The 26794-nt window shown below is 36.2% G+C and overlaps 4 protein-coding genes across 6 annotated transcripts; 2 read left to right on the forward strand and 2 right to left on the reverse strand.

The window, feature by feature from the left end:
- The first annotated feature begins 1695 nt into the window (after positions 1-1695).
- On the forward strand, positions 1696-2570 carry LOC121236404 (protein EARLY RESPONSIVE TO DEHYDRATION 15-like). Its single transcript, XM_041132833.1, has 2 exons — positions 1696-2039; positions 2179-2570. Exons 1-2 carry the CDS (start codon positions 1784-1786, stop codon positions 2337-2339), a joined length of 417 nt encoding a protein of 138 aa, XP_040988767.1. The 5' UTR covers positions 1696-1783; the 3' UTR covers positions 2340-2570.
- On the reverse strand, positions 2432-3563 carry LOC121236415 (heavy metal-associated isoprenylated plant protein 45). The gene is made up of 3 exons (XM_041132842.1): positions 3251-3563; positions 3027-3102; positions 2432-2910 (listed from the first exon to the last, which is right to left on the reverse strand). Exons 1-3 carry the CDS (start codon positions 3257-3259, stop codon positions 2771-2773), a joined length of 225 nt encoding a protein of 74 aa, XP_040988776.1. The 5' UTR covers positions 3260-3563; the 3' UTR covers positions 2432-2770.
- Positions 3564-13764: 10201 nt separating this feature from the next.
- On the forward strand, positions 13765-18791 carry LOC121242632 (staphylococcal-like nuclease CAN2). Its single transcript, XM_041140549.1, has 9 exons — positions 13765-14105; positions 16955-17010; positions 17203-17317; positions 17417-17527; positions 17640-17827; positions 17926-17982; positions 18066-18225; positions 18322-18390; positions 18472-18791. The coding sequence occupies exons 1-9, from the start codon at positions 13956-13958 to the stop codon at positions 18568-18570; spliced, it is 1005 nt and encodes a 334-aa protein (XP_040996483.1). The 5' UTR covers positions 13765-13955; the 3' UTR covers positions 18571-18791.
- A 163-nt stretch (positions 18792-18954) lies between these two features.
- On the reverse strand, positions 18955-24912 carry LOC121242657. 3 transcript variants are annotated; one of them, XR_005935941.1, is made up of 4 exons: positions 24341-24912; positions 20869-20938; positions 20570-20790; positions 18955-19317 (listed from the first exon to the last, which is right to left on the reverse strand). XR_005935941.1 is itself a non-coding variant. In XM_041140573.1 (4 exons), exons 1-3 carry the CDS (start codon positions 24701-24703, stop codon positions 20738-20740), a joined length of 486 nt encoding a protein of 161 aa, XP_040996507.1. In that variant the 5' UTR covers positions 24704-24912; the 3' UTR covers positions 18955-19317; position 20737. The 3 variants fall into 3 exon arrangements, 2 of the variants coding, with proteins under 2 accessions (XP_040996507.1, XP_040996514.1); XM_041140573.1 differs by having other exon boundaries at positions 20737-20790; XM_041140580.1 differs by lacking the exons at positions 18955-19317; positions 20570-20790; positions 20869-20938 and adding an exon at positions 23060-23280.
- Between the last annotated feature and the right edge of the window lie 1882 nt (positions 24913-26794).

Below are 26794 nucleotides of genomic sequence, written 5' to 3' on the forward strand. Positions count from 1 at the left end.
TTCCTATATATATGCAGGGCGGTTGAACTGCAAAGTTGGTTATGAGTAAGTGGTCAACAAGCACAGGCGTCACTGATTTGAAGAATGAAGTTTTAATATGTATGCAGCTCTTGTCTTTTTCAGAAAATACAAGAGAGGTACGTACATGTGTCTCGTGGATAACTCTTCATCTATATCCTCCTCCCTATTCATCAGTTACTATTAACAGGTGGCTCCACAATTTCCTACTGGCAGCGGCATCCCAGGTGAGGTGACGTCAGTCTCTCCTATGGTGTTTATTTATTAGAAAAAAATATATTCATTATTTATTTTCTTACCGTCATTTCATCGTACATAATCAGAACTGAGATGATGAGTAAAATTATTTCATTCATTATCCATCTATGTATTTCCTTTCGCTTTCTAATTGTCAAGTGTTGTGAGCTGGGCTTTTATTTAATTTGTCCATTTCACGTGAATAAACTTGGCATTCGGCCTCTCCATTAAGTAAAAAGATAATTTCTTTCCTTAATTTACGGCATTGTGAGAGTGAATATTTTTCAAAGAAAATGATTAACTCACAATAATTTTATAACTATTTTATAATTTCATATAAATTCGAGGTTGATCTGTAAAATTGAAACTTATTTTTTTTGTTGTTGGGTTTATAATATTAGTTTTATTATAGATTAAAATCTGAAAGATATTGATATTTTTTATTAGTAGATAGTCTTAATCCATATTTGTTTTTTGTTGAGATATTGTAATTACTAATATTTAACTTTTATACGAAGTTATGTTAATAAGATCAAATAAGTTATATGGATTAGTTCAACTCATTTATATAAAATGAATAATGTTAATTACAAATTTTAAATGAACAAATCTTGAACGAGCCTATCGTAAAAATGTAGACTCCATAAAAAATAAAAAATAAAAAGTTTTATATATATATATTTTTTTATGATAAGATCTATTCTTTTACATAAGATTTGTGTGAAGCAACTTGTATATATTATTTATAAAAAGAGTATTTGAATAAGGACCAAAGAGTGTGACGTTCGGCTTAGGCGAAGCTCTAGAATAAACATATTGTTCTGCAGTGACTCTGGAACAAAACCATGTGCAGTTGCAGCTTGTTTTTGGTACCCACCAGTATACACCACCATACCTTGGACCACTTCTTGCATTCGTCTCCACTTGTTTGTTCTGGCTTTCTTCTTTTTTCCGATACTGCCCTCCTCGATTGTCGCAAATTACATCATTGTCAGCATGAAAGCATCCATACATATCATTCTACATGATTTGCAGTAAGGGAAAAAATAATAATTCAAAGAATAAAAACGTGGCATAATTATTTAAAAAAAAATAAATGAGATTTATTATTAAAAAATTAATTTTTTTTTATAAAATTTTATATTTTTTTTATTTTTTTTAAAGTGATTATTCGTATAATTCATAATTATAAATATCTTTTATAAAAAAAAAAAAAAAAAACAAAACAAAACAAAAACAAAAACTTAGCTGATGACTCTCTGGACATCATCATACATACATACATACGTTCACTTGAATTTAATTTTAAACGAGTGATGGAATCGATCATATCTGTAGGAAAACCAAAATATCTGTAGGAAAACCAAAATGTCATTTCCGTGATAACATCCCAAGTCAATGTCCTTTTATTGGGACCTATCAATATATAACTTTAGGTTCACAATCCCAAAATAGTCGCTACTCCTTCCTTAATCCTTATCCACTTTCGCTCAACCTTCACGGCTTCGGTTCAGATTTGACAGTTGCGATGGACGTTCTTTCTCAGAGAAATTCATCTACAACTTTGAATCCAAACGCTCCGTCGTTCGTTCCTTGGGCATATCGGACGGTGGAGGACTTCTCCAACCAATGGTGGGCTCTGATCCAATCCTCCCCTTGGTTCCGCGACTACTGGCTCCAAGAGCGCTTCCAGGATCCCCAAATTGACGCGCAGTTTCCCGATTTTGACGATCTACCCGACGTCGACGCCATCTTCGACGACTACTACTTAGACGACGACAAGAGTAAGTTGAATCATCCCCGAGGGTAACACTCTACCATGGCTTTAATTGTGTTTGGATATTGAGAAAAGCCAAGTCAACTCCTCGATCCGGCTTGCCGATCCATCTCGCTAACTAAAAATTTCCCTTTTGTTTTTGGCAGATGAGGAAGAAGAAAAAGACTATTACAGGGACTTGGTTTCAACGGGGACGTTGAAATGGCAGAAAGCGCGAGCTATAGCAGAAGTGCCGAGGTATAGGGAGAAAGCCCCCAAGATTGTTAATGTGAAAGTGAGTCCACGCACGATTCAGCAACCGAGGTAGACTGAAAGACCCAATTGGGTTCTCCCGACCCGGTAGATGAGCATGCATCTGGATTCTCTACTCTCTTGTTGTTCCCTTCCCAGTTTGGATAGTTTTTGTACATAATCGACCCTCGCCGTCGCGTCAATCCTCAACTCTAGTGTGCTTTGCGTTTTGTACATTTATTTCTTTGTGCTTTATTTGGTTTTATAATTCTCTGCAAGTTTTAATGGAAATTAACATCCAGACTTATGATCTCTTACACTTTTTTTAATTTAATCTGTTATTATTCGTATTTAGGATGTTCCAATAATACATATAGAGAGAAAATTCAACACCATGACCCAAAAAAAGAAAAGAAAAAGAGGATAGAATACAGCCCTCAAAATACTAACTAGTACAGCAAACCGGGATAGTCAAGTAATGACACGTTTAACAAACATGTAGTAGGATCAACCATAAATCTCGTCTCCCTCCCAATTTCTTGCCGTTTTGCCAATCTTTCGAAGGACTCGGATGACTTCTTCTGTTGTAACGTTACCTGTCACCGTGACCTTGTTCAGTTGCGTATCCACATTATACGTTTCAATATCTGCTCCCCAAAATGACCAAAAACTTCAATATGTAGTAAACGGGAATTAAAGTATTGAAAGTATGAAGATAGAAGACATTATAGAGTAAGGTATTTTGTACGAGAAATTCATGGACCTTCCATCTTCTTGATGGCCTTCAATATTTTCTTTATACATTCCTCGCAATGCAAGCCCACCTTAACTTCCACCACCTGAATGAAATGCAAATGAAAATTAGAATTGCAAATATAAGTGAAAGGAAAACATAATAATAATAATAATAAAATTATATATTCACAAACACAGACACACCCCCTACATGCTGATGCAGAAAGAGTTATGATAGATTGCGCTACTTACATTACCCATTCTAATTGCAGTACTGTTTCTGGAACTGGGGAGTTAATACTTCAATGACCTTTTGACAGCTTAATTGGAGGAAAAAAAAGGGGCGAATGGAATCAATGAGGAAAGGAAGAAGAAAGCTGTGCCTTTTTTTTTTTTCTGTTTGGTTAGCATCCCAAACATATAATAAACACGTAGGTGGAGAGCGCGAGGCATTGGATTCTTTACGTGATTGATGGGAATTTTCACTTTGATAAAGCTTTCCATATTCCTATCAATGCCGACTTTCGAGGGACTAGCCTCCACATATAGGGAGGGCAAAATTCAAACACTTACACCCGTTAGTTGAGACAAAAGTGAGAATAAAGTAAAAAAATATAATAACTCATGCCTGCATCTCCAACTGAGGACCCAAACTTGAATGGTAATTATTCAGTTCACAGATACATTAAAGGAATAAATGTATAAAATGTGGGGTTTGGGATGAGCAAAATGGAGTTGAGCAGAAAAAGAGAACCGTTGGATGTTCTTTCTGTGGCAGGCAGGCCGCCTTTACTTTTTCTTAATTAATGGGTATATACATCAATCAGGTCCACTACCCCCCATAACGTTGTGCAGTAAGAATAAGTTCTACTCTGTAGAAGAAAACAAAAAAAAGTGGTAAAGTTACGGGTCCCTTGAGAAATAACAATTGTCTGATGTAGGTGGACAACGGCGTGTCGAGTGAAAGCATCATCATGCTTTAAAATCAGCCACTATTCTCACCCTTCATACAAAAAGTTCAATTCGTCTACTCTCATTTACACTTGCTATATAGTTTTTCTTTTTCTTTTTTTTAATATTCGGCTGTGTTTGTATTGTTTCATGGGGTTTGTCATTTGTGGAGGAGAGACTTATCTATCGTTTTACAGATCGATTGGGTCAATACAAATTTGGACTTTGGATACTGCATACTTATAGATGGATTGGTTACATTTACGAGTCTAGATTTTGAAGTTTGAACTGCAGCCCCATTTTTTGGGTTGGGTTGGCTTTGAATCATCTCCATTTTTTTACGATGTCCTTATTTTTTACGATGACATTAAATAATTTAAAAATTATTTGTTCTTAATTTTTTTTTTTTTTTTTCATCTATCTCCCAATTATTCACGAGTATGTCGCTTCAAAAAGTGGTGAACGACTAATGGTACTTTTCAATGATCAATCACGATGTCTTAAATTACATTTTAATTAATTTAATCTCGATAATCTTAATAAGCTTGTCTGTTTTCATAATTTTTTTCAATTCATCTCGTCTTATCTCATCTAATAATTATAATTTTTTTAAATTCCAACACAAAATAAAATAAACAACTCAACTTTTTTAAATTCTAAAATAAAAATAATATTAAAAAATATATATTATAACAATATTTTATTCAATATTTTATTTTAATCTTAACTCGTATCATCCCATTTTCGAAAACAAACGTAAACCAAAAGTTGTGCATAAAGATTTAGTCCTGGTTTGAATAGCAATAGCCTTTTATCACATCTCATCTCATTTCAATATTTAAGTACTACAAACAAACATTTTTCAATTTCAAATTTTTAACTTTTTCATCTAAGCATTACTTAGTGCATCTTTGGGATTGCAATAGAAAATATAGCTTATAGTTTTAAAGCTTATAACTTATAGCTTGAGTAATAAGTTTTATTATTAAAAAGTTATTTACTATTAGGTAATCATATGTTTAAAATACTTTCAAACATGTTACATTTGTATGAAAATAAATTTAAAAAGTGCTTTCTTAGGTAGAAATGACGATTGTTTGATTTTTTTTATTTTAAAGATTATAATCATTTCCTTTAAAGTTCAAAAATTGTAATTGTCTGAAAGTTATATGAGTATTTTTGCCCATGAACAGTCTTTTTAAGATTCAAATTACGTATCGCGTTATCCAAAAAAGCGAGTTTGAGGAAAAGTATCAAAATTATGTTTTTTATCAAACGTACTTTTTAGCTTATTAGAAATTAAAAAGTAATTTAGTATGTAATACCAAACTGACCTAATTTTTCTATTAAAGAGCTTTGAAAGCTATTTGAACACTTTTTAAGACTCCTAATGCACCCCAAACAAACCCTTAATCATTACAACTTTTTCAAATTTTCAAATAAAATGTAAAAAGTAATTTAATTTTTTCAAATTTTAAAATAAAAATAATATTAAAAAATTAAATTTTAACAATATTTTAATTTTATAATATTTTTATTTAAATTTTCTCTCACATTTCCTAAAACTCCATAAAACGTCATAACTCAAATCATTTTACCATTATTCACAAACCATTTCACTACTATTCACAGATCATCTTATCTCACTATCCAAATTAGGCATTGGTTGTCTTTGGTAAGTGATAAGACAATTTTATTACTATTTACAAATAGTTAACTGCCATTAATAAATTATTCATTATTTTGTTACTATAATTTATTTTTTTTTACTACTATTTATAAATCATTTGAAATCATCTTAGTATCCAAATGCTCCATTTCAAGTGTGGCCATCATGTAATTCGAGATATAGAATGATATTTTCAAATTTTAATAAAAATAAATCTAAAACTCAAGTAAAAAAATATTGCATACCACTGAAGGTGGTAGCTCAGTGGTCCATGAGTTTGACAGTGGGCACTAGGTCCTGGGATTGAATCTCGCAACGGGAAGTGCTTAGGATTTTTCGTGATCCATTGGCTCATGGACCATTGATGCCCTTGTGGAGGGTCATGCTATAGCTCAAGTCTGACTTGTAAGGATCATCTGTGGTTCTCGCCATCTAGGTCTCTCTTATCTGACTCCCCAGCGAGTTGGGTGCTACTATGGTCACGTCCTGGTGGGAAAACTATCTCTGGCCACCCCCTCTAACCATTTTTTGAGTAAAAAAAGTAAAAAATATTGCATTACTGGTTCCAAATTCATATAACCCCATTGTTTTATTTTATTTTTTGCCAAAAGGAGGGCAGCACCTCCGACACTTTATTGAAGAATCCTCACTTGTGGCGGAGAGAAACCCTTGTTACAATATCAACCAATCTAAATTCCATAAAACTCATCTAAACAGGCCTAAAAATAACCAAAACAGACGCTATCTCTGAGTATAACAACCCACGTTAAAGACTAATACAAACCCCCACAACTTCTCTATCAAGTTTTCCTCAATTTTCAAATATAAGGTAGACCCCATTTATCCAATCTAATAATTCCTCTAATAAAAGAAGGGAGGTCTGACACCGAGAACCATGCTTCAGTGCAACCTTGGGTTCCTCTTTTTGCTAGGCCATCTGCCGCGACATTTACTTCTCTATAAGCATGAGATAAAGAAAAACTGAGACCAACTAACCTTTGTTTTATTTCCTCCCAATAGTCCTCTATATACCAAAGACCACATCGATGCTTCTTCAACCATTGAATCACAAGCAATGAATCCAGCTCAATCTCAACTCTCGTCCAGCCCAAGATATTAATATGTCAAAGGCCATGAAGTAAACCCATCACCTCTACATAATTGTTAGAGTTATAGCCTGTTGAAACAAAAAAAAAAAAAAAAACAACATAACAACTCCCCTCTATCATTCCGAATCACCCCTCCCACACCTGAAGGACCTGCGTTTCCCAGATAACAACCATCCGCATTTAACTTTACCCATCCCGCTTTCGGTTGTCTCCACTGAACCATATTGACAGCAAATTCTCTAGTTTTTTGTGATAGGCAGATTGAAGCATTCTAAAATCTCTTCATCCCGTCTACTGATAGCATTTACTTCCTTTAATTTAACAGCAGCCCATGACAACCAGTATTTTATTGAAGCCCATATCTGCTGAACTGATTCTTCCACCCCCTCCATCCTCGCCTTACATCTTCTGTGCCAGAGCCTCCATGTGATTATTGATGGTAAAATGCCTAGCAACTGACCAGATTTCGAAGAGCTTCGATGCCAACTTTCCACCCTCTGTTTCCAGTTTCTACCAACCAAACTCGGCATGCTGATAGCATGAGAACCTATGCACCATATTTCTTCTGCAAATTCGCCCTTCACAATATACCCGCCTCCTACGAGGCGGGGGCACCCCTCCCCCGCCCCCCCGCATGGGCGGGGGATTGATATTTTTCCCCGTACCCCACCCCCGCCCATGCAGGGGTGAGGTACCCCGTCCGTTTGATGGGGGGAGGGGTAAACCCCCATCCGTCTGCCCCCCCCTCTCGCCCCAATCCATTAAATATATTAATCACAAAAAAAATTAAATTTTGAATTTAGGTTTCTTACCTTTGGACCTTCGGTGACGGAGATGAAGAGAGAGGGACCGGGTGCGAGTCGTGTGATGGGGACGGTGATGTAGAGAGAGGGACTGGGTGTAGGACGCCGGGAACTCAGAGAGAGGGAGAGACTGAGAGTGAGAAAAACCCAGGCATGAAACGACATCGTTTCATGCTTGGGTTTTTTTTTTTTATATATATAAATATATATATAAATTGTGCGGGGCGGGGTGGGGGTCACCCCCATCCCGCCCCCACCCCCGCCCTCGAAGTAGACCCAGATGCGGGCGAGTGGCCCCGCCCCCCGCATCTGCTAGACAAGGTGACCTGCCCCGCCTCACGGGGGCGGGGCGTAAGTGGGGCGGTGCTCGCTGCCCAGCTACTTCGCAAAAACATGATTGAATTCTTCATCTCCGCGTACTAAGCAGCAGTCGAAATAGGAATACCCACCCTTCTAATCCTGTCATTAAGCGGCAAACACTCATGCATGGTCTTCCACATCACTATTGAAATTTTCTTTGGTAAAGCAGTGTGCCACACCCATTTTGTCCAAGGACAATCAAGACCTGTAGTTCTTATGCAATTCCATGCACTTTGTGTCGAGAAATGTCCATCCGAGTTTGGTAGCCACATCAGCACATCCTTTCCTGCTTTTATCCTTCCTAGTTTTTCAATCATCTCTTCTGTTTTATCCTGCCCCACAAGCCAAATAAACAAATTCACATTCCAGCCCATGCCAGCCTTACAATCCTCCAATGTTAGCTACGGAATTTCCGTTATCTACTGTTGATCACAAAGGGCTATATTACCAAACCAATGATCTTGCCAAAAAGAAATTTTCCCTTCTCGCACTTTCCATTTCGAGTTCTCATACACCAATTGAATATTTTTCAATACTATCTTCCAAAAATCCGTGCCTTTGTGAGGAGAGATAGCCGTTATATGTTTATTGTCCACATATTTACCCAGAAAGAACTTAGATCATAGGGAATAGCCTTGTAGTAGATTCCAAGCCAATTTCATGTGTAGAGACTTTTGCACCTCATGCAATTCACGCAGCCCCAATCCACCTTCAGAGACCGGCTTGCAAAGCTTCTTCCAAGCATGCCATTTTTTCTTTTATTTACCATCCTTCACTCCTTAGAAAAATGTACTCATAAGTCTTTTAAGCTTCACAAAAATAGCTTTAGGCGGCTGCAAAATTGATAGGGAATGCACCGGTATACTCTGCAATGCATGCTTTAAAAGTAGAAGCCGAGCTTCACTAGATAAAAGTCTAGCCTGCCAACCCTCTAGGCGAGACAGAATTTTATTCAACATGTTTTCAAAATGTACATTCAACAATCTTCCAGAAACAATTGGGACGCCCAAGTAAGAGAAAGGAAAACAACCTTCTGTGAAACCAGTGGTACGGAGTAATATACGTCGTCGAGCTACGGGAATATGTTTCGAGAAAAATATGGATGACTTCCTTTTATTCACCACTTGTCCCGACCATTCGTCATAGACCTTTAGCACCTTCATGATAGTCCTCAAAGACGCCTTACTTCCATTAAAAAACAATACAATATCATCAACATATGGCATGTGTGAGATAATCGGAGTACCTCTTGGATGATAAAAGGGCACAATTTTTCCCAATTCCATCTGTTTTTTAATCATTCTAGTAATAATTTATTCTACTAAAATAAATAAGTAAGGCAAGGTAGGGTCCCCCTGTTGCAAGCCTTTACCACCTTTAAAAAAACCTTATGGATGCAATTCATGACCACTAAGAACTATGGAGAAGTAGTGCATTGCCTAATAAGTGAACAAAAAATTTAGAAAACCCAAACAACCTCAAAATATGCAAAAGAAAATTCTAATCATCATTGTCATACACCTTGACCATATCAATTTTCATAACTCCCACCATAGGATGGCTTATTGATAGCGTGAATCATCTCTTGAGTCAAACTGATATTTTCAAAAATACTTCGGCCCTAGAGGAAAGCTCCTTGTTCATGAGAAATAATTTTGGTTAACAATGGTGAATGTTGATCAACCAAAATCTTAGAACAAACTTTATAAAACACTATACATAAGCTAATCGGGCGAATTTTATCAAAACTAGTCGGGTTTTTCACTTTGGGAATAAGGACAAGAAAAGTGGCATTAAAAAATCGGGGAAGAGCCGTACCTCTAAAGAACTCATCCACTGCCTCAACAATATCAACACTCACAATGTGCCAACATGACTGATAAAACCCAGAACCGTAGCCATCCGATCCTGAGCTACTATCTATCGGAATGGACGTAACAACATCATAAACTTCTTGTGATGTCGGAACTTTACATATCCTCTCATTATCCTTTTGTTGAATTACCTCTTGAATCAAACCTTGCAAATTCAGTTCTACCCGTCTGTCACCAGCATCCAAAAATTTATTAAAATATCTGATGGCCCCTTCATGAATTTGCTCAGGCGAATAAAGAATGGAACCATCATCAAGCTTCATTTCCGTAACTTCCTTCTTGTTTCGTCGGCACAGATGTGACGGAAAAAAGCAGAACTTGCTTCACCTTTTTTTAACCAACCTTGTTTCACCTGATGTGCTAACTGCTGCTCTTCTTTATCAAGCCAAACAGAGAGCTCGACTTGAGAGACCCCTAAATCAATCTCCACATCCTCCGAGTAATTAACTTGTAAACTCTCATCCAATCTCTTTATACGAGTTTCTAACACCGTAATATTAGTCTCAGTCCATTCGAATACTTGCTTATTCCTTGCTTTCAGTGCCACTTTTAGCCGTTTAAATTTCATCACCAGACTGGACAACCTTGAGTCCTTTATCTCGATTCCATTCCAAGCCTGTGAGACACAATCAAAAGATTGTGCATGGAACACCCATATTTGCTGAAATTTGAAGGAAGGGAAGCCATAAAGCTCCATCTTCTTCTGCAACATAATATGCATAGGTGAATGATCTGAGAAAGTCCATGGCAAATAATTCATGTGAGCATCAGGGAAAATATCAAAGGTTGCAACATTGAGAAAGCTACGGTCCAGACGTGCCCAGCTTCTAGAAAGCCCATCATGTCCATTACACCAAAATGCTTGAGGGACGGATAAACTTGCCCCTTAATAGACCGATACATGTTTTATTTTTATTATTTCATAGTTAATGAAGTAATTTCTAGTTAGTTTGTATTTTTTTTTATTTAAAAAAGTTTAAAAGAAAAAAAAATGAAATATGTGATCGGTCGGAATCATTAGTTCCAGCAGCACCATCCTTTTTGACATGACCATTCACTGAGGGTCGGTAATCTGGTTGCAACCCAGGGCCATGACCTCCTTTCAACATTATTTGTGCGAGCAGAAATGTTATGGACAACCGGCCTGTGCCCTCACCGCGACATTGCATCTGACGTGGCTAAAATGGAAACTACCTTGTTTCGCAAAAATTGAAAACAGAAGGGCTCTGGTCTCCATCCCCATTTCGCATCTCCATTTCGATTTCCCTCGTCATTTGGAAGACAGAAGCTGCTCTGGTCTCCACCCCATTTCTAATCCACAGTTTCTCCATCTTCTTCTTCCTCCATCCCCACGATTACTTTTCGAATTCAAGAAAGCCACATACCTCTCTCCGTCTTTATTTCGCCCCCATTTTCTCTTTCTATTTTCTCCATCTTCTTCTTCTTCATCCCCACGATTACCTTTCGTAGACCTCTCTTCGTCTTCTCCACGTCACAGTCGAACCCACGATGGTATTTTGGGTCTTTTCTCTTCGTCCTATCCCCTGCTCACACTCGCAAGTTCCATCGGGCTCCATGGACACTCGTCACAATTTCTCTCTCTCTGTGGGTGTTTGGTTGTTGAGAAAACAGAGAAAAATAAATGTGAAAGGAAATTTATAACTTCGGGTCTCGATTTGAGCTCTAATTTTGTGTGATTATCTTTTTTGGTTGCAGAGAAAACATATAGAAGTAAATGAAAAGAGATTCATGATTTTTCTCAAACAGTTTATAACTTTTTCTAGATCTGTGTATTCGTGTTTTCATAAGGGGCGTTTCCATAGCAAGCTTCAATGATGGCTCTTTGTCTCCAGATTCGGTCCCTGTTCAACTGCCCAGTCCATAGTAGCACATTAAGCTAAGTTAGTTCTTATTGATGCGCTTCAACTGCCCAGTTCTACCCCTATTCAACCAGTTCAGCTCTCGAAGACAATAGGATAGGGGTCGCATGGGAGAAGACGAAGACGATGGGGAGAGGACGATGGCTTCTGTGTTCGTGTGGATGGGGGTTTCGATGGGTCGAAGACGAAGGGCTGCTGTGTTCGTGGGGATGGGGGTTTCGATAGATTGAAGACGAAGGGTTGCTATGTTCATGGGGATGGGATTTCGATGGGTTTCGAGAACTGTTTCTGTTATTTTTTTAAAAATAATGCCACGTCAGCCGCGATGTCGCGGCGGGGTCGCAGGCCGGTTGCCTATAGAGTTTCTCTTGTGGAGTGGAAGTTCGTCAACTACACCTATTATAAGGACGACATCGTTTTGGGAAAGGCCAAGCTCGGGGTTCTCTTCTAACTTCTGAGGAATCATACGAATGATACGGTAGTTAGTTTGAGTACAATGCACGTGCACATACAGAGCTTGGGGCAAAGCATGCAACTGTCTAGTAACACGATATTTGCACTTAAGTTCTCATTTGATTATACAAATAAAATAAGAAAAGATAAAATGAAATGAGATATGATTAAAATTAAAAATTGAATAAAATATTATTATAATATTATATTATAATATTATTTTTATTTTGAAATTTAAAAAAGTTGAATTGTTTATTATAATTTATATGAGAATGTTATAATAATTAGAGTAATTCTACATATAACTGTAAAGTGCAGAAACGAAGCGTAATCACTTTGAAAAAGAGTGGGGTCGACTATTAAAAAATTAAATTGTATTTTCATGTAGGTCTCATGTTTTATTCACTTTTTTCAAAGTGATTATGCGACGGTTGCACAATTCACGGTTGCAAATATCTTTTCTATAATAATTATATGAGATGAGATGATTTAGTTTGTGTAACCAAACTAGGCATTAGAGTATGCAAACGCCGCACACCTATTTTGAAAAAAAGTGAGTAAATATGAAATTTACATAAAAAATTAATTTTTTAAAAGTGTATTTTACTTTTTTTCAAAATGACTGTGTAATGCTTACACAATCCATGATTGTATATAGCATTATTCTAGTAATAGCTTGTTGAGTCTTAAAAAGTGTTTAAATAATTTTAAAAACTCTTTAATGAAAAAATTAGATTATTTGGATGTTATATATTAAAATACTTTTTAGTCTCAAATAAGTTAAAAAGTACAATTATTTCCTCAAACGTGCTTTTTCGAATAATGTAAAACGTAATTCGAATTTTAAAAAAGACTCAATGGACAAAAATATTTATAGAACTTTAAGATAATTACAATTTTTAAATTTTTAAGGATGTGGATAATCTTTAAAAAAAATCAAATGATTGGCTTTTCAACGTCAAAAAGTACGTTTTTTATTTGTTTTCAAATAAATATAATATGTTTAAAAGTGTTTTAAACATATAGTTATAAAATAGTAAATAAATTTTTAATAATTAAATTATTATTTAAGTTATAAGATATAAACCTTAAAATTAGAAGTTACATTTTTTACTGCAATTACAAAAAATAAAAGTAAAAACTATTGATCTTTTGCTCTTCTTGTGAGGTACGGTAAGTGACCCACAAATGAAATTAAGGGGTCGTTAGGAGATTGGATGATTTATTAATCTCATCACATCTTATCTTACTTTCTTTCCAAATAATATTTTTATATAAATGATTTTTAATTTTTAATTTTTAATCTTTCATCTCATAATTATTTAATTATTATAATTTTTTTAAATTTCTAAACAAAACATAAAAATTAATTCAAATTTTTTAAATATTAAAACAAAAATTATATTAAAAAATTATATTCTAACAATATTTTAATTTTATAATATTTTTATTTAATTTTTTCACTCATTTTTCAAAATCATATAAAACATTATAATTCAAACTATTTTTTTAATATTCACAAATTATTTTATTATTCTTCACAAATTTTTTTGATTTCATTTCCCAATCATTGACAGCACGCGACCCCAAGTTCACAACAGCGGCTCACGTACGTATAAAGTTACATCCTTTTAAATAGCCCCGGACAAACCAAAATGCACCACGTGTCTTTCTTCTCCCTTATTGGCTGTTTCATGTTTGCGTCCCTGCCCTCCTTCCTGTTCTTAATCCTAAAGATTCCATGCGGAAAGCCTTAGATCACGACTCAACAACTCAAAAAAAGGGTCTTCATTTCAGATTCGCTGTTTGAAACCCATCACCACCTACCCTACCTCATTCAGATTTCGGCAAATCGAAAATGGGAAACGCCTTAAGGTTCCTCTATCAATGTTGCAAGCCCACCGCAGCTGGGGACTCTGAATCGCTTGGGCATCATGGTGTATCTGCTGCCACCGTCGGCGTATCGGCTCTCGCCCACGATCTCTTCCACTTCGAGATCACCTCCCAGGTCTATTCTAGTTTACTTGCTTGATCTCCAACTATCGCACCTTTATTTTCAGGTCTAACATCGCTGTTTTTTTTTTTCTTTTTTTTTTTTAAACCAAAATTATAGTTTTGCTTGAATATAGTCTCTTTTCCCTGGGGACTCGTAGGAAATTGAATATATCTTTGTAATTCCTTGTTTTTTGTTAAAAGAAAGAGTTGTCAAGAAAGTAAAGGAAAAAGCTATTTCTTCAGGTGGGCTAGCGCTGGTTTTTTTTTTTTTTTTTTTTTTTGGTTTAATTTTTTTTTTAATTTAATGATTAAGTAAGTATTTTTAATAATATTATGATTTTATTTTTTTTAAAAAAAATTAAAATGTTATAAAAATACATATTAAAAAAAAAAAATCAAAATCAACTAGGGGTGCGTACAAAATCAACTAGCGGGAGTAACCAACAGCAACTCCCGGTGGGAGTAGAGCTGCCCGAAAGTTAAATAGCACCGATAATGTGTATTGTACTCTGTTTTTTTAATGGAAGAAGACGGTACAACTGAGTACAAAGCTTTGGACAAAAATTATAAAACCGGCCATTAAGCTGATTTTAGATGTTAAGTTGAACTAAATTCTTTATAAATAAAAGTGAGTTGAATATGTGAAGTGAGTTATATAGGATTTATTTAAAATGAATTCATATGTATTTATATGTTAAGATAAGTTTAATACTATTTATAAAAAATTGAAAAAGGTTGTGGATCCTACGTATAAAAATGTGTTGAGTTGAAAAAAGTTATAGGTCCCACGCGTAAAGAGGTTTTTAGTTGAGATAAGTTTGGTAATTTAAGAGTTGTGTATTTAAAAATTAAAATCAGTTTAAAATTAGATTGATTTAAGTTGATCTCAGTTAAATCATGCGGTCAAATAATGCCTAAAAGACTAAGCATGAAACCTACACTAGTTACGAACAAAACTGAAACTATAAAAATAGAACTATCGTCCATGTACTCAAAGTGGGAGAAAGTTATAGATTGCGTTTGGATATTGAGTTGAGCTGAATTAAGTTCTTTATAAGTAGTAATGAGTTGAAATGGTAGAGTGAGTTTTGTGGAGTCTACTTAAAATGAGTTTAAATGTATTTGAGATTTTAAGATGAGTTTAGATATATTTATGAGAAGTTGAAAAAAAATTGTAGATCCTGCTTGTAAGCAAGTGTAATATTGAAAAATATTGTGAGTCTCACTTATAAAAAAAGTTTTAAATTGAGATAAATTTAATAATTTAAAAATTAAATATTTAGATATTAGATTTAATTTAAAATTAAATTAAATTGAATTGATCGTTATTGAATCTAGAAAACATACCGGGCCTGTGTTAAAAACTTGGGTTGCCAGCTCTGTCTAGAGGGTAAATGCCTATCATATGCCTGGGAAGCAGAGAAAGGGAACAAAAACATACGGTGTTATCGAATAAAGGCAAGGGGCAAGTAGGCTTGGAATTGTAGGATGTCATCCCAAATGTCAATACTTTCAAGGGATCAGTGCAATTTGAGTTCAATGCAATGATGTACTCCTGAACAATCAGCTGGTGGCATGATAGCAGACCCATTTTCAGAGCTGATAGTTCAGCAAAAATTAGTGCCCACTCCCAAATGACAGTAGAATCTATCAAAGAAGGAATCTGTTTTAGATTAAGAGCATTCACAATTGTTTTTATAAAATATAAAGAAAGTTATCCAAAAGTTCATTTCAATAGACTTTATATTTTGTCTTTATTATATATTTTGCTACAGTAATCTCGCTAGATGTAGAGAATACTTTTCACAACTCTAAAACATTTTAAAATAATTTTCATCTCTTCTAATTTTTTTTTCCCACTACTCGAAAGTTATCATGTTTTAATTTTAAGCCTTCTATCTCATGGCATTACTTAACATTTCATAGTATCATTGTAAAAAAAAATAAAATAAAATCCTACACCTTCGAGTATAGCTACATTCTATGACTAGCCTTTTTTTCTTATTTGGATGAGGGTGGACACAATAAAAGGGTTGTTTTGTGAATTGTCTTTCCTGTTTTCATAATATACTTTGAAAATATTATCATAAATATGATCCATTTTTTTTAATCAATTTATATTTTGATTTAGCTTATAAATTTAGATTAATTTAAAATAAAACATAATTATATGACATTGTATATAGAAAAATATTGCAAATATCAAATGATATGAACATATTATTGATAGTTAGAGAAAATATTTGAAATTAATAAAAAATATTAAAAAGTATAATATTAAATGATATAAAGAAAAAATAGATAAGCTAATGATGTGTATGGTATATTGTAAAAGGTAATATATATAAAAAAAAAAAAAAAAAAAAAAGTAGGTTTTGGTAATATATTTTAAAGGATGGGATGAAGAAGTCATTGGGAATGCTCAAAACACCATCTAAATTTACTTCTCAAGAGTCAAAACGCCATCTAAATTTAGTTTAAGTTTGCCGATGGGAGGAGGAAGCCATCTGACTAGGAGGGGTTTATGGATTCTGGTTGCTACATTAGGAATGTGTATTGTACTTCATTAGCTCTATCAGGTCGAAATGAATAATCTCCTTGAATTTTCAAGGTAGCATGGAGCTAGAACGCGAATTAGTCAACTGTGCTTTCATTTTGCGTTTTCGCTTCCATGGTTGAAGCATGTTGCACTTTTTTGTTGCCTTTTATTTCTCAATTATTCGCAGAAATGCTGAATTATCAAGACAATGTATAATTTGGCAAATGGATTATTCAATTGTGAAGTTTTTGGGCAAATTGGGTACCTGTGCAGCTTGAATTTCCAGTTTTTTAATCAAATTATTCTTACTGTATTGATTGAAGGTTCCGGAAGGACTCAGCAAGCATGTTGTCTCGTCCAAGAAAGCGCAAGCTAATTGGTAACTAGCACGCAGTCTGTCCCCAACTCTGTTATTGCAAATGAATCTAGTCTTCCTGATGCAACCGCATTCCATTTTATTACCCGAAATTCCTAAATGTTATGCCAGAATTAGAAACAAGGAGTGATGTATAGGCTTGATCATATACTTTAATTTCTCTTTAACGGTCTTTATCTTGACAAATATATGAAGGTACAGAAAGTTAGTAGAGGCATGGAGAGAATCAAAACCCCCTCCAAAAACACCTGAAGATACTGCTAGGCTCGTCATTGAGACTCTGAAAAGACACAAGAAAGCAGATGTGGAGGTACAATAAAAACAGAATTGTCACATGGAACATACTGTATAACGCATAGAACGACGAATGGAAGAAAATAACAAACTTTAACAAATCACCCATTTGTAGGGCTTATTGGCTTTCTATGGTCTTCCACTCCCTCATCCCCTAGTCGAACTTGCTGCTGAGGCCCCAACATCATTGCCGGAAGGAGTAGAGTATGAATTTCAGACATTACCAGTAAGAGCTATATTTAAGAGCTATATTCTTTTCAGATTCTATGTCGCGATAATTGAGTCATGCTACAAGCCGGCAGTTGGGTTTGATTTAGTGAATCATCTGCTGAAACTAGGTTGATGCAAAAGCTGTAGCAGATGGAGATACTGTGACTGTGTATGTCAGTACGACAGACCCCCGGGAGTCATCTTGCGTGCCAAGTGATGTACAACTAGCGGCGGTCCACAGATCACAAGCGCGCTCTGAGAGGAATTATACAAAGGCAGATGCACTTTATGACAGAATTGTAAATGCTGGATATCGGTTAGTTGGAACTCAGGCTTTAGTTTGAAAGTTAGTGGATTTGGTTTCGAAATTGAATTGATATTAATTATACGTTCCTAATTGTTTCCTCCAACCAGGGTATTCAATTTTCAGAACGAGGAGATCCTCGCTCGTAAGTATCGAATTCGGCTAAGGTAAAAAACTATATGGCTCATAGGACTTGAGTAGCTAAACCTTTTGCTTCATCTAGTAGCAATGGTTAATAAGTCATGAACAGGGGAATAGATGCACCTGAGAGTGCAATGCCATATGGGGAAGAAGCAAAGGAAGAGCTGACTAAGATTGTTCAGGGAAAGTGTTTGAGAGTCCTTGTGTATGGACAAGATCGTTATGGCCGCAGCGTAGGCGATATATATTGCAACGGGAAATTTGTACAGGTAATTTCTTCGCTCTCAACATTGTTCTCTGTTGGACCTTTTTTCAAGGAACTAAGTTATCTTCTTCTTGTTCTCTCTTGTCCTACACTCGAAAAGGAACTAATGCTTAAGAAAGGACTTGCATGGCATTACACAGCCTACGACAAACGCTCAGAATTTACGACAGTAAGAAATGATCTTTTGCTCCATTATTGTAGGTTCCAGTCTTTAAGTTTCTATCCTAAGGCTCCATGTTTATTGTAACAGTGGGAAAAGCAGGCTCGAGCCAAGCGCGTTGGGCTGTGGGCTTCACCAAATCCTGAGAAGCCATGGGACTGGAGAAAGGACAGGCGAGAAGGGAAATGATATTGTCCTGATTGGACGACGCCTCCTTGTGTCTATTCGAGGCAAGGTAAAACTTATCATACAAATGGACTTAATCCAACACCAGGGGTTGCTACCAACGATGTAAAGAAGTTGCTACCGTTATAAAAAAGTGTTTTTATTTTATTTTTTTCCATTTGTACTACCATGCGTTGGAGCTTATCAATAGCTTTTATAACTAAAATATTTGGATTATTCCCAAATGGTTTTTGTTATTCGAATATTTGAATTTCAAAATCCAAGCACGTCACAAAAGAGAGATTAAGATAGAATAGTAAAAAATAACAAATCCCTTGTTTCATTGGGAGGAGGCGTGTGGTATAACTTATAACTTTCGTGTAGAATGTCTACATGTTAGAAGGTTCATAAAACAAATCTGATTCTTATAATCATCACCATGTAGAATCTTCTTACATCCATGAGGTAAAACAACGATTCAAGTAATCCATATATGAGTTGTTGATATACGGTACAACGTGAGAGGCTCTTTATTTAAGCAGTCTTGTCGATTTGTCCAATGCAAATGCACACGGAGCACAACCATTCAAAATTGGCGCTCCCAACAACATATCATCTCAATACAGTCGTCAATATCCCCAATAACTTTGACATTGCAACAAAAAATAAGGCAGGAGGGTGAAAATGCTTGAAAAATCAACCTATAAACTGTCCAGGAAACCACGTCTGCTTTGAACTTATCACAGCCCAGGATCCACAGCAAAATAATAGCTATATATCATAACATTGTAATTAGCAGATCATGCTGGTTAAAAAGCAGAACAGTAATCATTTCTAAGATGGCTTGATTATTCAAGTTAAAAGTCAATAACTTTAGACGCTTCCTTTCTATCCTTTTCCCTGACACTGAGAAAAAAGGCAACCATGTACCTTCAAGAACCTCCTATTGTCCTACCAAGTTCCAAAGGAACACTAACAACGTAATCTGTTACTGCTAGGTATGCTTTCTCCTATGTACATGAGCCGCTTTTATCTAATTATCTGATTGCAGCATGCTCTGCATATTTCCTCAAGTTCTTTTGTTATTATCTTGAGGTAGGAAGAAATAACAACATGATAATTTATGTTTCTTGTACATATTGTAGCTCAAATAATTTTTACATCACGCAGTCAGATCAAGAACCATGCAGGAAAATCAATAAGATTACGAAACAACAATAATATGCTTTATAATGCATAAAAAAATTGAATTTTGGCAACTTAAAGTGGGCAAAGGGCCCAACAAAAACACAAAACTCGTAAAAGTACAAAACAGCTGGCGATACATGAAGAATGCACAAAGAAATGAGAAGGGAAATTAAAAGAGAGATGAAGTGAGAAAAATAAATGCAGCTCTGTTATGCACCGAGTAAAAATCACAATCCTTAGATTAAGTCGCAGACAGGAGCTCCCAACCTTTGATATAAAAAGGGGCACAACTGACTGCCAGAAAAGGTTGACAAATTCAGTCTTATTGAGAGTAACAGGGTTCAGCAGTTCATGCATAAGAAGATAATTGTGTTAGTTTACCCCTAAAAAATTTTTGCAAGCAATGTATCTTTTACCCACACATGTATATCTGAAATATCGAATCTAGAGATATGTGGGAAACAATAACTCTTTTTCAATGGATTAAGAATATGAAAAACTAGTCATGCATCCGTGCGATGCACAAGAAAATTATCAATTATTAATTTTGTTTGTAACATGATTTTGGACTTTCCTAATTGTGGCATTCTTCAATTAATAACAGTAAAAAATTAGTCAGAGAGAAAGAAAAGGAAGCGCACAAAGTGTTATTCTTCTATATTATCTAATATTTATTTATATGACCTTTCAAATTCTTCTAAACTTAAATAAAATTTACATGACCCGATTCTTGATCATTTTAATGCAGGAACGAAACATCTGTTTCAAAAATTATATAGGTCATAGACAATTTTTATAATGCTTGAAAATAGGGAACAGCAGAGTAATAACTTACCTTTTCAGTTTCCACTGATGTTGAGGTTATGGCTTTGAGCCAAATGCACATTTTAGAGGGGGGGTTGAACAAGTGTTAATAACAAATTACACCCATTATTTGATCACCAACTTTGGCCAACACTGAAAAACTTCAACAAATACAATCAACAGAAAATCACATTTGACCTTATTTTTCATCGCCCTTCGAGTCGTCTGAATCCGAGTCACTTGCATTGTAACCTAAAGGAAACGAAATACTCATCAACTAAAGAAAGCAAGGCTGCAACAATAACCAACCAGAGAGAGAATACAGAATACCTGGATGTTTGTTGCTTACTTTCCAAACTAAAACCCGGTTTTTTGAAGCTCTGGTAATCCAAGTGCGTCCCTTAATAACAGATGATTAAAATATTGATTCAGTAATCACAAGTTAACAACGACTAATACAATGTGTTGAGAGAGTAAAAAATAACAGCTATGGAAATGTCAAGGCAATCAATTCTTGGAGTGATATATGGAGAAATATCAACATCTACCACATGCAAGTTGTAAAGAATATAGATTGTTGTAGAGCTAGTATTACGGTGTAGGATTTGTTTGTAAGTCATAGCTAGTTATTTGCACCTACTCTATACTTGTAAAGAATTCTATATAATAAAGACTCCTACACCACATGCATGTCGCAGTGGCTATTCACCAAAATATTTGTCTAAATCTTTTCGTGGTATCAGAGCAGGGAACGTTCCCATAGCTCTCTGCTTCTTTTATTCTTTCCTTTGCCTTTCCGTTGCTCATAGTCATGTCAACTGAGCATCCTTCGATTGAAGACAAGCACGATGTCACCAATCCTTATTTACTCCATCGTTCCGACCATCCCGGAATGGTTCTTGTTTCCAAGCCCCTCAATGGGGATAATTACTTGACCTGGTGCAAAGCCATGGTCATCTCTTTTGAGTGCCAAATCCAAGTTGGATTTCATAGATGGAACCACCACAATGCCTTCTGTCATTGCCAAACCAGACGAGAATGCATCATGGAAAAAATGCAACGATATGGTTCTTTCTTGGATCTTCAATTCACTTACTCCGGATATAGAGGACAACATTGTTTTTTCAACTACTGCCAAGGAGGTATGGGAAGACCTTCAGCCTCGTTTCTCTCAAAGCAATGCTCCTAGCATTTTCCAGCTTGAGAGGGACATTGATTCTCTTGCTCAAGATCAGATGATTGTTGCGGGTTACTACACGAGGCTTAAAAAATTATGGGATGAACTGGGATCCTATAATGAAGCCGCTTGCACTTGCGGGGTAGGAAGTAAGAGACGTCAATTGATGCAATTTCTCATGGGACTCAATCAATCCTGCAACGCAATTCGAGGACAGATCCTTTCAATGAACCCTCTCCCTGATGTTGCACAGGCTTCCTCTTCCATTATACAGGAAGAAAAACAGTGGAGTCTAGGCGTTGCACATGAGACAATGAAGACTTCAACCATGGCAGTTCAACAGGATGAACCAGTAGCCTTGGCTGTTCGACATGGACAAGGTTTTTCTTCTCGCTCTAACTCTAATCAGAAACCTTTACATTGCTCTTACTGTGATCGAGATCACCATGTGTGAGAGACATGCTAGAAGTTAAATGGATATTCACCGGGACACCCAAAACATGCTTCAAACAAATCCTACACCATAATACTAGCTCTACAATAATCTATATTCTTTACAACTTGCATGTGGTAGATGTTGACATTTCTCCATATATCACTCCAAGAATTGATTGCCTTGACATTTCCATAACTGTTATTTTTTACTCTCTCAACAAATGTCCATAGTTGTTATTTTTGACTCTCTCAACACTCCCCCTCAAGTTGGAGAGTGAATGTCAAGAACTCCCAACTTGCGTATCATGGTCGAGAAAGCTTCCTTTCCCAATGGCTTGGTGAATACATCCGCAAGTTGATTTGCCGAAGTAACATACTTGGTCACAATCGAACAATCTTGTATCTTGTCACAAATAAAATGACAATCCATCTCTATATGTCTGGTTCTTTCATGAAAAAGGGGATTGGCTGCTATGTGGAGAGCTGCTTTGTTGTTGCAATACAACAATGTTAGCTTCGGATGTAATATTTGCAAATCCTTCAATAATGATCGTAGCCAAGATAACTCACAGCATGCACTTGTCATGGCTCTATATTCGGCTTCTGCTGAGGAGAGAGATACGGTTTTTTGTCTCTTTGTTTGCAAGAAAATAAGAGAAGATCCCAAAAAGACACAATAACCTGAGGTGGATTTACGAGATGTTGGGCAACCTGCCCAATCAGAATCACAAAAGGCTCGCAAAGATAAATCATTTTGAGAAGGAAAAAAATAAACCTTGTCCTGGATTATTTTTCAAGTACCGCAACACACGCAAGGCAGCTTCCATGTGTGGTTTGTGCGGCCTATGCATGAATAAGCTCAACACATGTAATAAGTGATATCTGGCCGGGTAATGTTAAAAAATTAGGCATCCAACGACCCGCCTATATTGAGATGGATCTCTAAGTAATTCACCTTCATTTGAAAGTTTCATGTTTTGCTCCATGGGAAACTTCATGGGTTTAGCCCCCAAAAAACCACCATCTTTCAGAATTTCCAGAGAGTATTTCTGTTGTGAGATAAAGATACATTTCTTTGATCAAGAGACTTCAATGCCCAGAAAGTAATTCAAATCGTCCAAATCTTTAATCCCGAAATGACCATGCAAAAACTGTTTAAGAGCAGATATGGCAGTGAGATCATTACTCGTAATAATAATGTCATCGACATATATCAACAAAGCTGTAAATGATTTGCCTTTCCGACACACAAACAATGAGTAGTCTGCTTTGGATTGAACAAAACCAACTGCTTGGATAGCTGTAGAGAATTTGGCAAACCATAAACGAGAGGCTTGCTTTAAGCCATACAACAATTTGTTGAGGTGACACACCAGGTTCTTCCCTTGTCGCTGAAGACCAAGAGGTGGAGACATATAAATTTCTTCATGGAGATCACCCTGAAGAAAGGCATTATGGACGTCAAGTTGGTGAAGAGACTAATTCTGGGTAGCGGCCAAGGCTAATAAACAACGAACAATAATCATTTTAGCAGTAGGGGAAAAGGTGTCATGATAGTCGATACTTTCCAGTTGTGTGTAGCCTTTGGCAACCAAACGAGCTTTGTAACACTCAATAGTACCATCTGAGTGGTGCTTGATTTTATAAACCCAACGACAACCAATAGCCTTCTTGCCGGGAGGAAGAGAAGTGAGGGAACAAGTATGGTTGGCCTCCAAAGCAGCCAATTCAGATTGTATCGCTGTTTGCCAGTGGGAATGAGAAGCTTTCTCGACCATGATACACAAGTTGGGAGTTCTTGACATTCACTTTCCAACTTGAGGGGGAGTGTTGAGAGAGTAAAAAATAACAGCTATGAAAATGTCAAGGCAATCAATTCTTGGAGTGATATATGGAGAAATGTCAACATCTACCACATGCAAGTTGTAAAGAATATAGATTGTTGTAGAGCTAGTATTACGGTGTAGGATTTGTTTGCAAGTCATAGCTAGTTATTTGCACCTACTCTATACTTGTAAAGAATTCTCTATAATAAAGACTCCTACACCACATGCATGTCGCAGTGGCTATTCACCAAAATATTTCTGGCTAAATCTTTTCACAATGAACAACAGCTACGAGAAATGATAGCAAATGCAAGGATTATTAACAAAAAAAAAAAAAAAAAAAAAAAAAGGATTAAAAGTAGACCTTTTGAGGATCTCTGGGGACACCATAGCCACTGTAGTACATCTGGCCGACAAGGACCTGCATAGCGCTATCGCCGGCCTTGGCCTCCTTGAGCGCGTCTTGGAACCACCGCTTGGCGCAGTCCGAGACCACCTGGGCCAACGGCACCCGGATTTGGTCCTGCTGCCCCTCCAAGCTTTTCATCAAGCTTTGCTGCTTTAATCGATCGGAGTCGAGTCGGGAAACCCCGAGTTTCCTTGTTTCCGGGGATGAAACCCGGATTCGCGATATGGGTTTGTCGCGTTTGGGAGTTTGGAGTCTGGCCGGTGTGATAATTTTGGTGAATTCTTGAAGCTTCGCCGTGAAAGGAAGTGATTTTCCCATTTAACAAACAGAGAGACAAACGGAAGTGTTTAATATCTCGAAGGGGGGGATGTGGAAAAAGAAAGTGTGGATTGGTTTTCTTTTTGGGGCTGTTGGGTTGGCAAACCTTATACGGGTTTCAATTCATGGAAGGGTTCCGAGATCTTTGAGCAAAAAGCCTTAATAAGTAAGAACAGAAAAAAAGAAGAAAAAAGGATTTTACATTTCAGATATACTGGTTTTTGTCTTATGTTTTTCTCCACAGCGATCTACTGCTTTCCGGCATTCTCCGACCAGCACGCGCCTTTCTATTTTGCATCCCTAGTCTTTCAGTTTGCGAAAGACTTCCGCTCTTTTGCTAGGCACGTTTGACGCACGTGCGATTTATGCCGTGCGCTTCATCGATGTGCCACCGTATCCTAGAGTTGCTTCTGTCGACGCGTGTGGCCCCTGACATCAGAGGCCTTAGATCTTTCGGATCTGAACCTCATTTCCACTCTAATGACGGCGCGTGATCTGCACCCGCCGTCACAATCAGTATTAATCGTTTGCTGGCGACTCGTTTTTGTTTCGGACTACTATCATATGTTCTAGCTTTTCCAAACTGAGGATTTAGGCAAAATGGACGTGATAGTTTCTTCCAATTAGTCCAAACAAACAAGATGCTTTGCTGTAACTTTTAGTTATCATAGTATAATTTATTTTATCAAATTATATAAAAATTATTTCAAACGGCGTTTCCTAGTGAGACATGAGTGTGAGCCATTTACTTGGTTTCAAAATCCTCTTTTTTTTATTTTTTTGTGACGTATCTACTAATTTTGGAATGATTATAAAAGACTTTCATCTCATTAAAATTTATATCTTATAATCTTTTAGTTAATCTAAAATAAAAAAATAAAAAAAAGGAATATACGCCAACTTGGCAGTCTAGAGTACAGAGTACTTTGCCTATTTTTAAGTCTGGGACAGGGATGATAGGCCAACCAGCCAGCAAGGCTAGTAAAATAGGAAACAGAGCAATATCTTCGAAGATGGCCCAGAAGTACCCAGATAATTGCTCCACACAAGATTTTAGACCCATTTTTTAATCAGGCATATGGTATGGGCCTCGTTTTTGTATAGGTTTGGATGATACCGGAACTTGTCAAGAAGACTTTTTCAAGGTAGTTTGTTTTTGTTTTTGTTCTCTCATCTAATTCAAATATCAAACTTGGTATAGCAGAGTGAGCTATATTAAATATGGCCGCAATGGCATTTTTTGTGCTAGCTTTTTCAAACTTTCCCTACCAATTCTGTCAGTCTCTACCTCATACACACCATTTTTGGTAGAAAATAGTCAGAATAATTAATAGAGGCCGTCTTACACTTGAGCATTTATGTGTTTGACTGGAGGATATGGTAGAGATTCCAACCTCTTTTAGCCAACAAAAGGATGTTGCCTTTTCACATCTTGGAAGGTCTCATAGTGTTAGGGCAAATGTAAAAGTACAACCCAAGCGAACACATGACATTGGTGATTTTTCTGTCACTCAATCAACACGACTTGAAAAGAAAAATCTATAATAGTAAATTGAAATAGTCTCCCAGCTAGCTATTAGAATTGCTAATGTACTTATCAATCAGTTTCGTGGATGTCGTTTAGATAATAGACATGGTAGAACTGCTGATCTGGCCACACCATGAAATTGAAAAAGGACAGTTTTTGGATATCCCTTCAAATCACCAACACCAACTTTTCAAAAAGCAATCTACTTTTATTATTATTATTATTATTATAGCAAATGTGGTAGAACCTATTCAGGAGTTGGTTTTAGCATAAGAAATATCCTCCAACAATTCAATTAACTTTATTGCAGATAGGCCAGGTATGGTATCTGTCCATACACTGCTGCATGCTGCTCTTCTTATCATACTCAAAATAAAACAAACAACACACGTTCAGGGGAGCTATGTATATTTTTGAAACAGGGGAGCTATGTATAAAGCATATATATATATATATATATATAGCATTTTTTTTTAATGAGCAAGTTGTCTTATGCATGGGGATTTTGTATACATGACATAATCGTAGACAAAAAATTTTGGACTCGTATTATAACTATTGTT

The sequence above is a fragment of the Juglans microcarpa x Juglans regia genome, chromosome 1D (assembly GCF_004785595.1).
Source record: "Juglans microcarpa x Juglans regia isolate MS1-56 chromosome 1D, Jm3101_v1.0, whole genome shotgun sequence".
NCBI classification, from domain to species: Eukaryota; Viridiplantae; Streptophyta; class Magnoliopsida; order Fagales; family Juglandaceae; genus Juglans; species Juglans microcarpa x Juglans regia.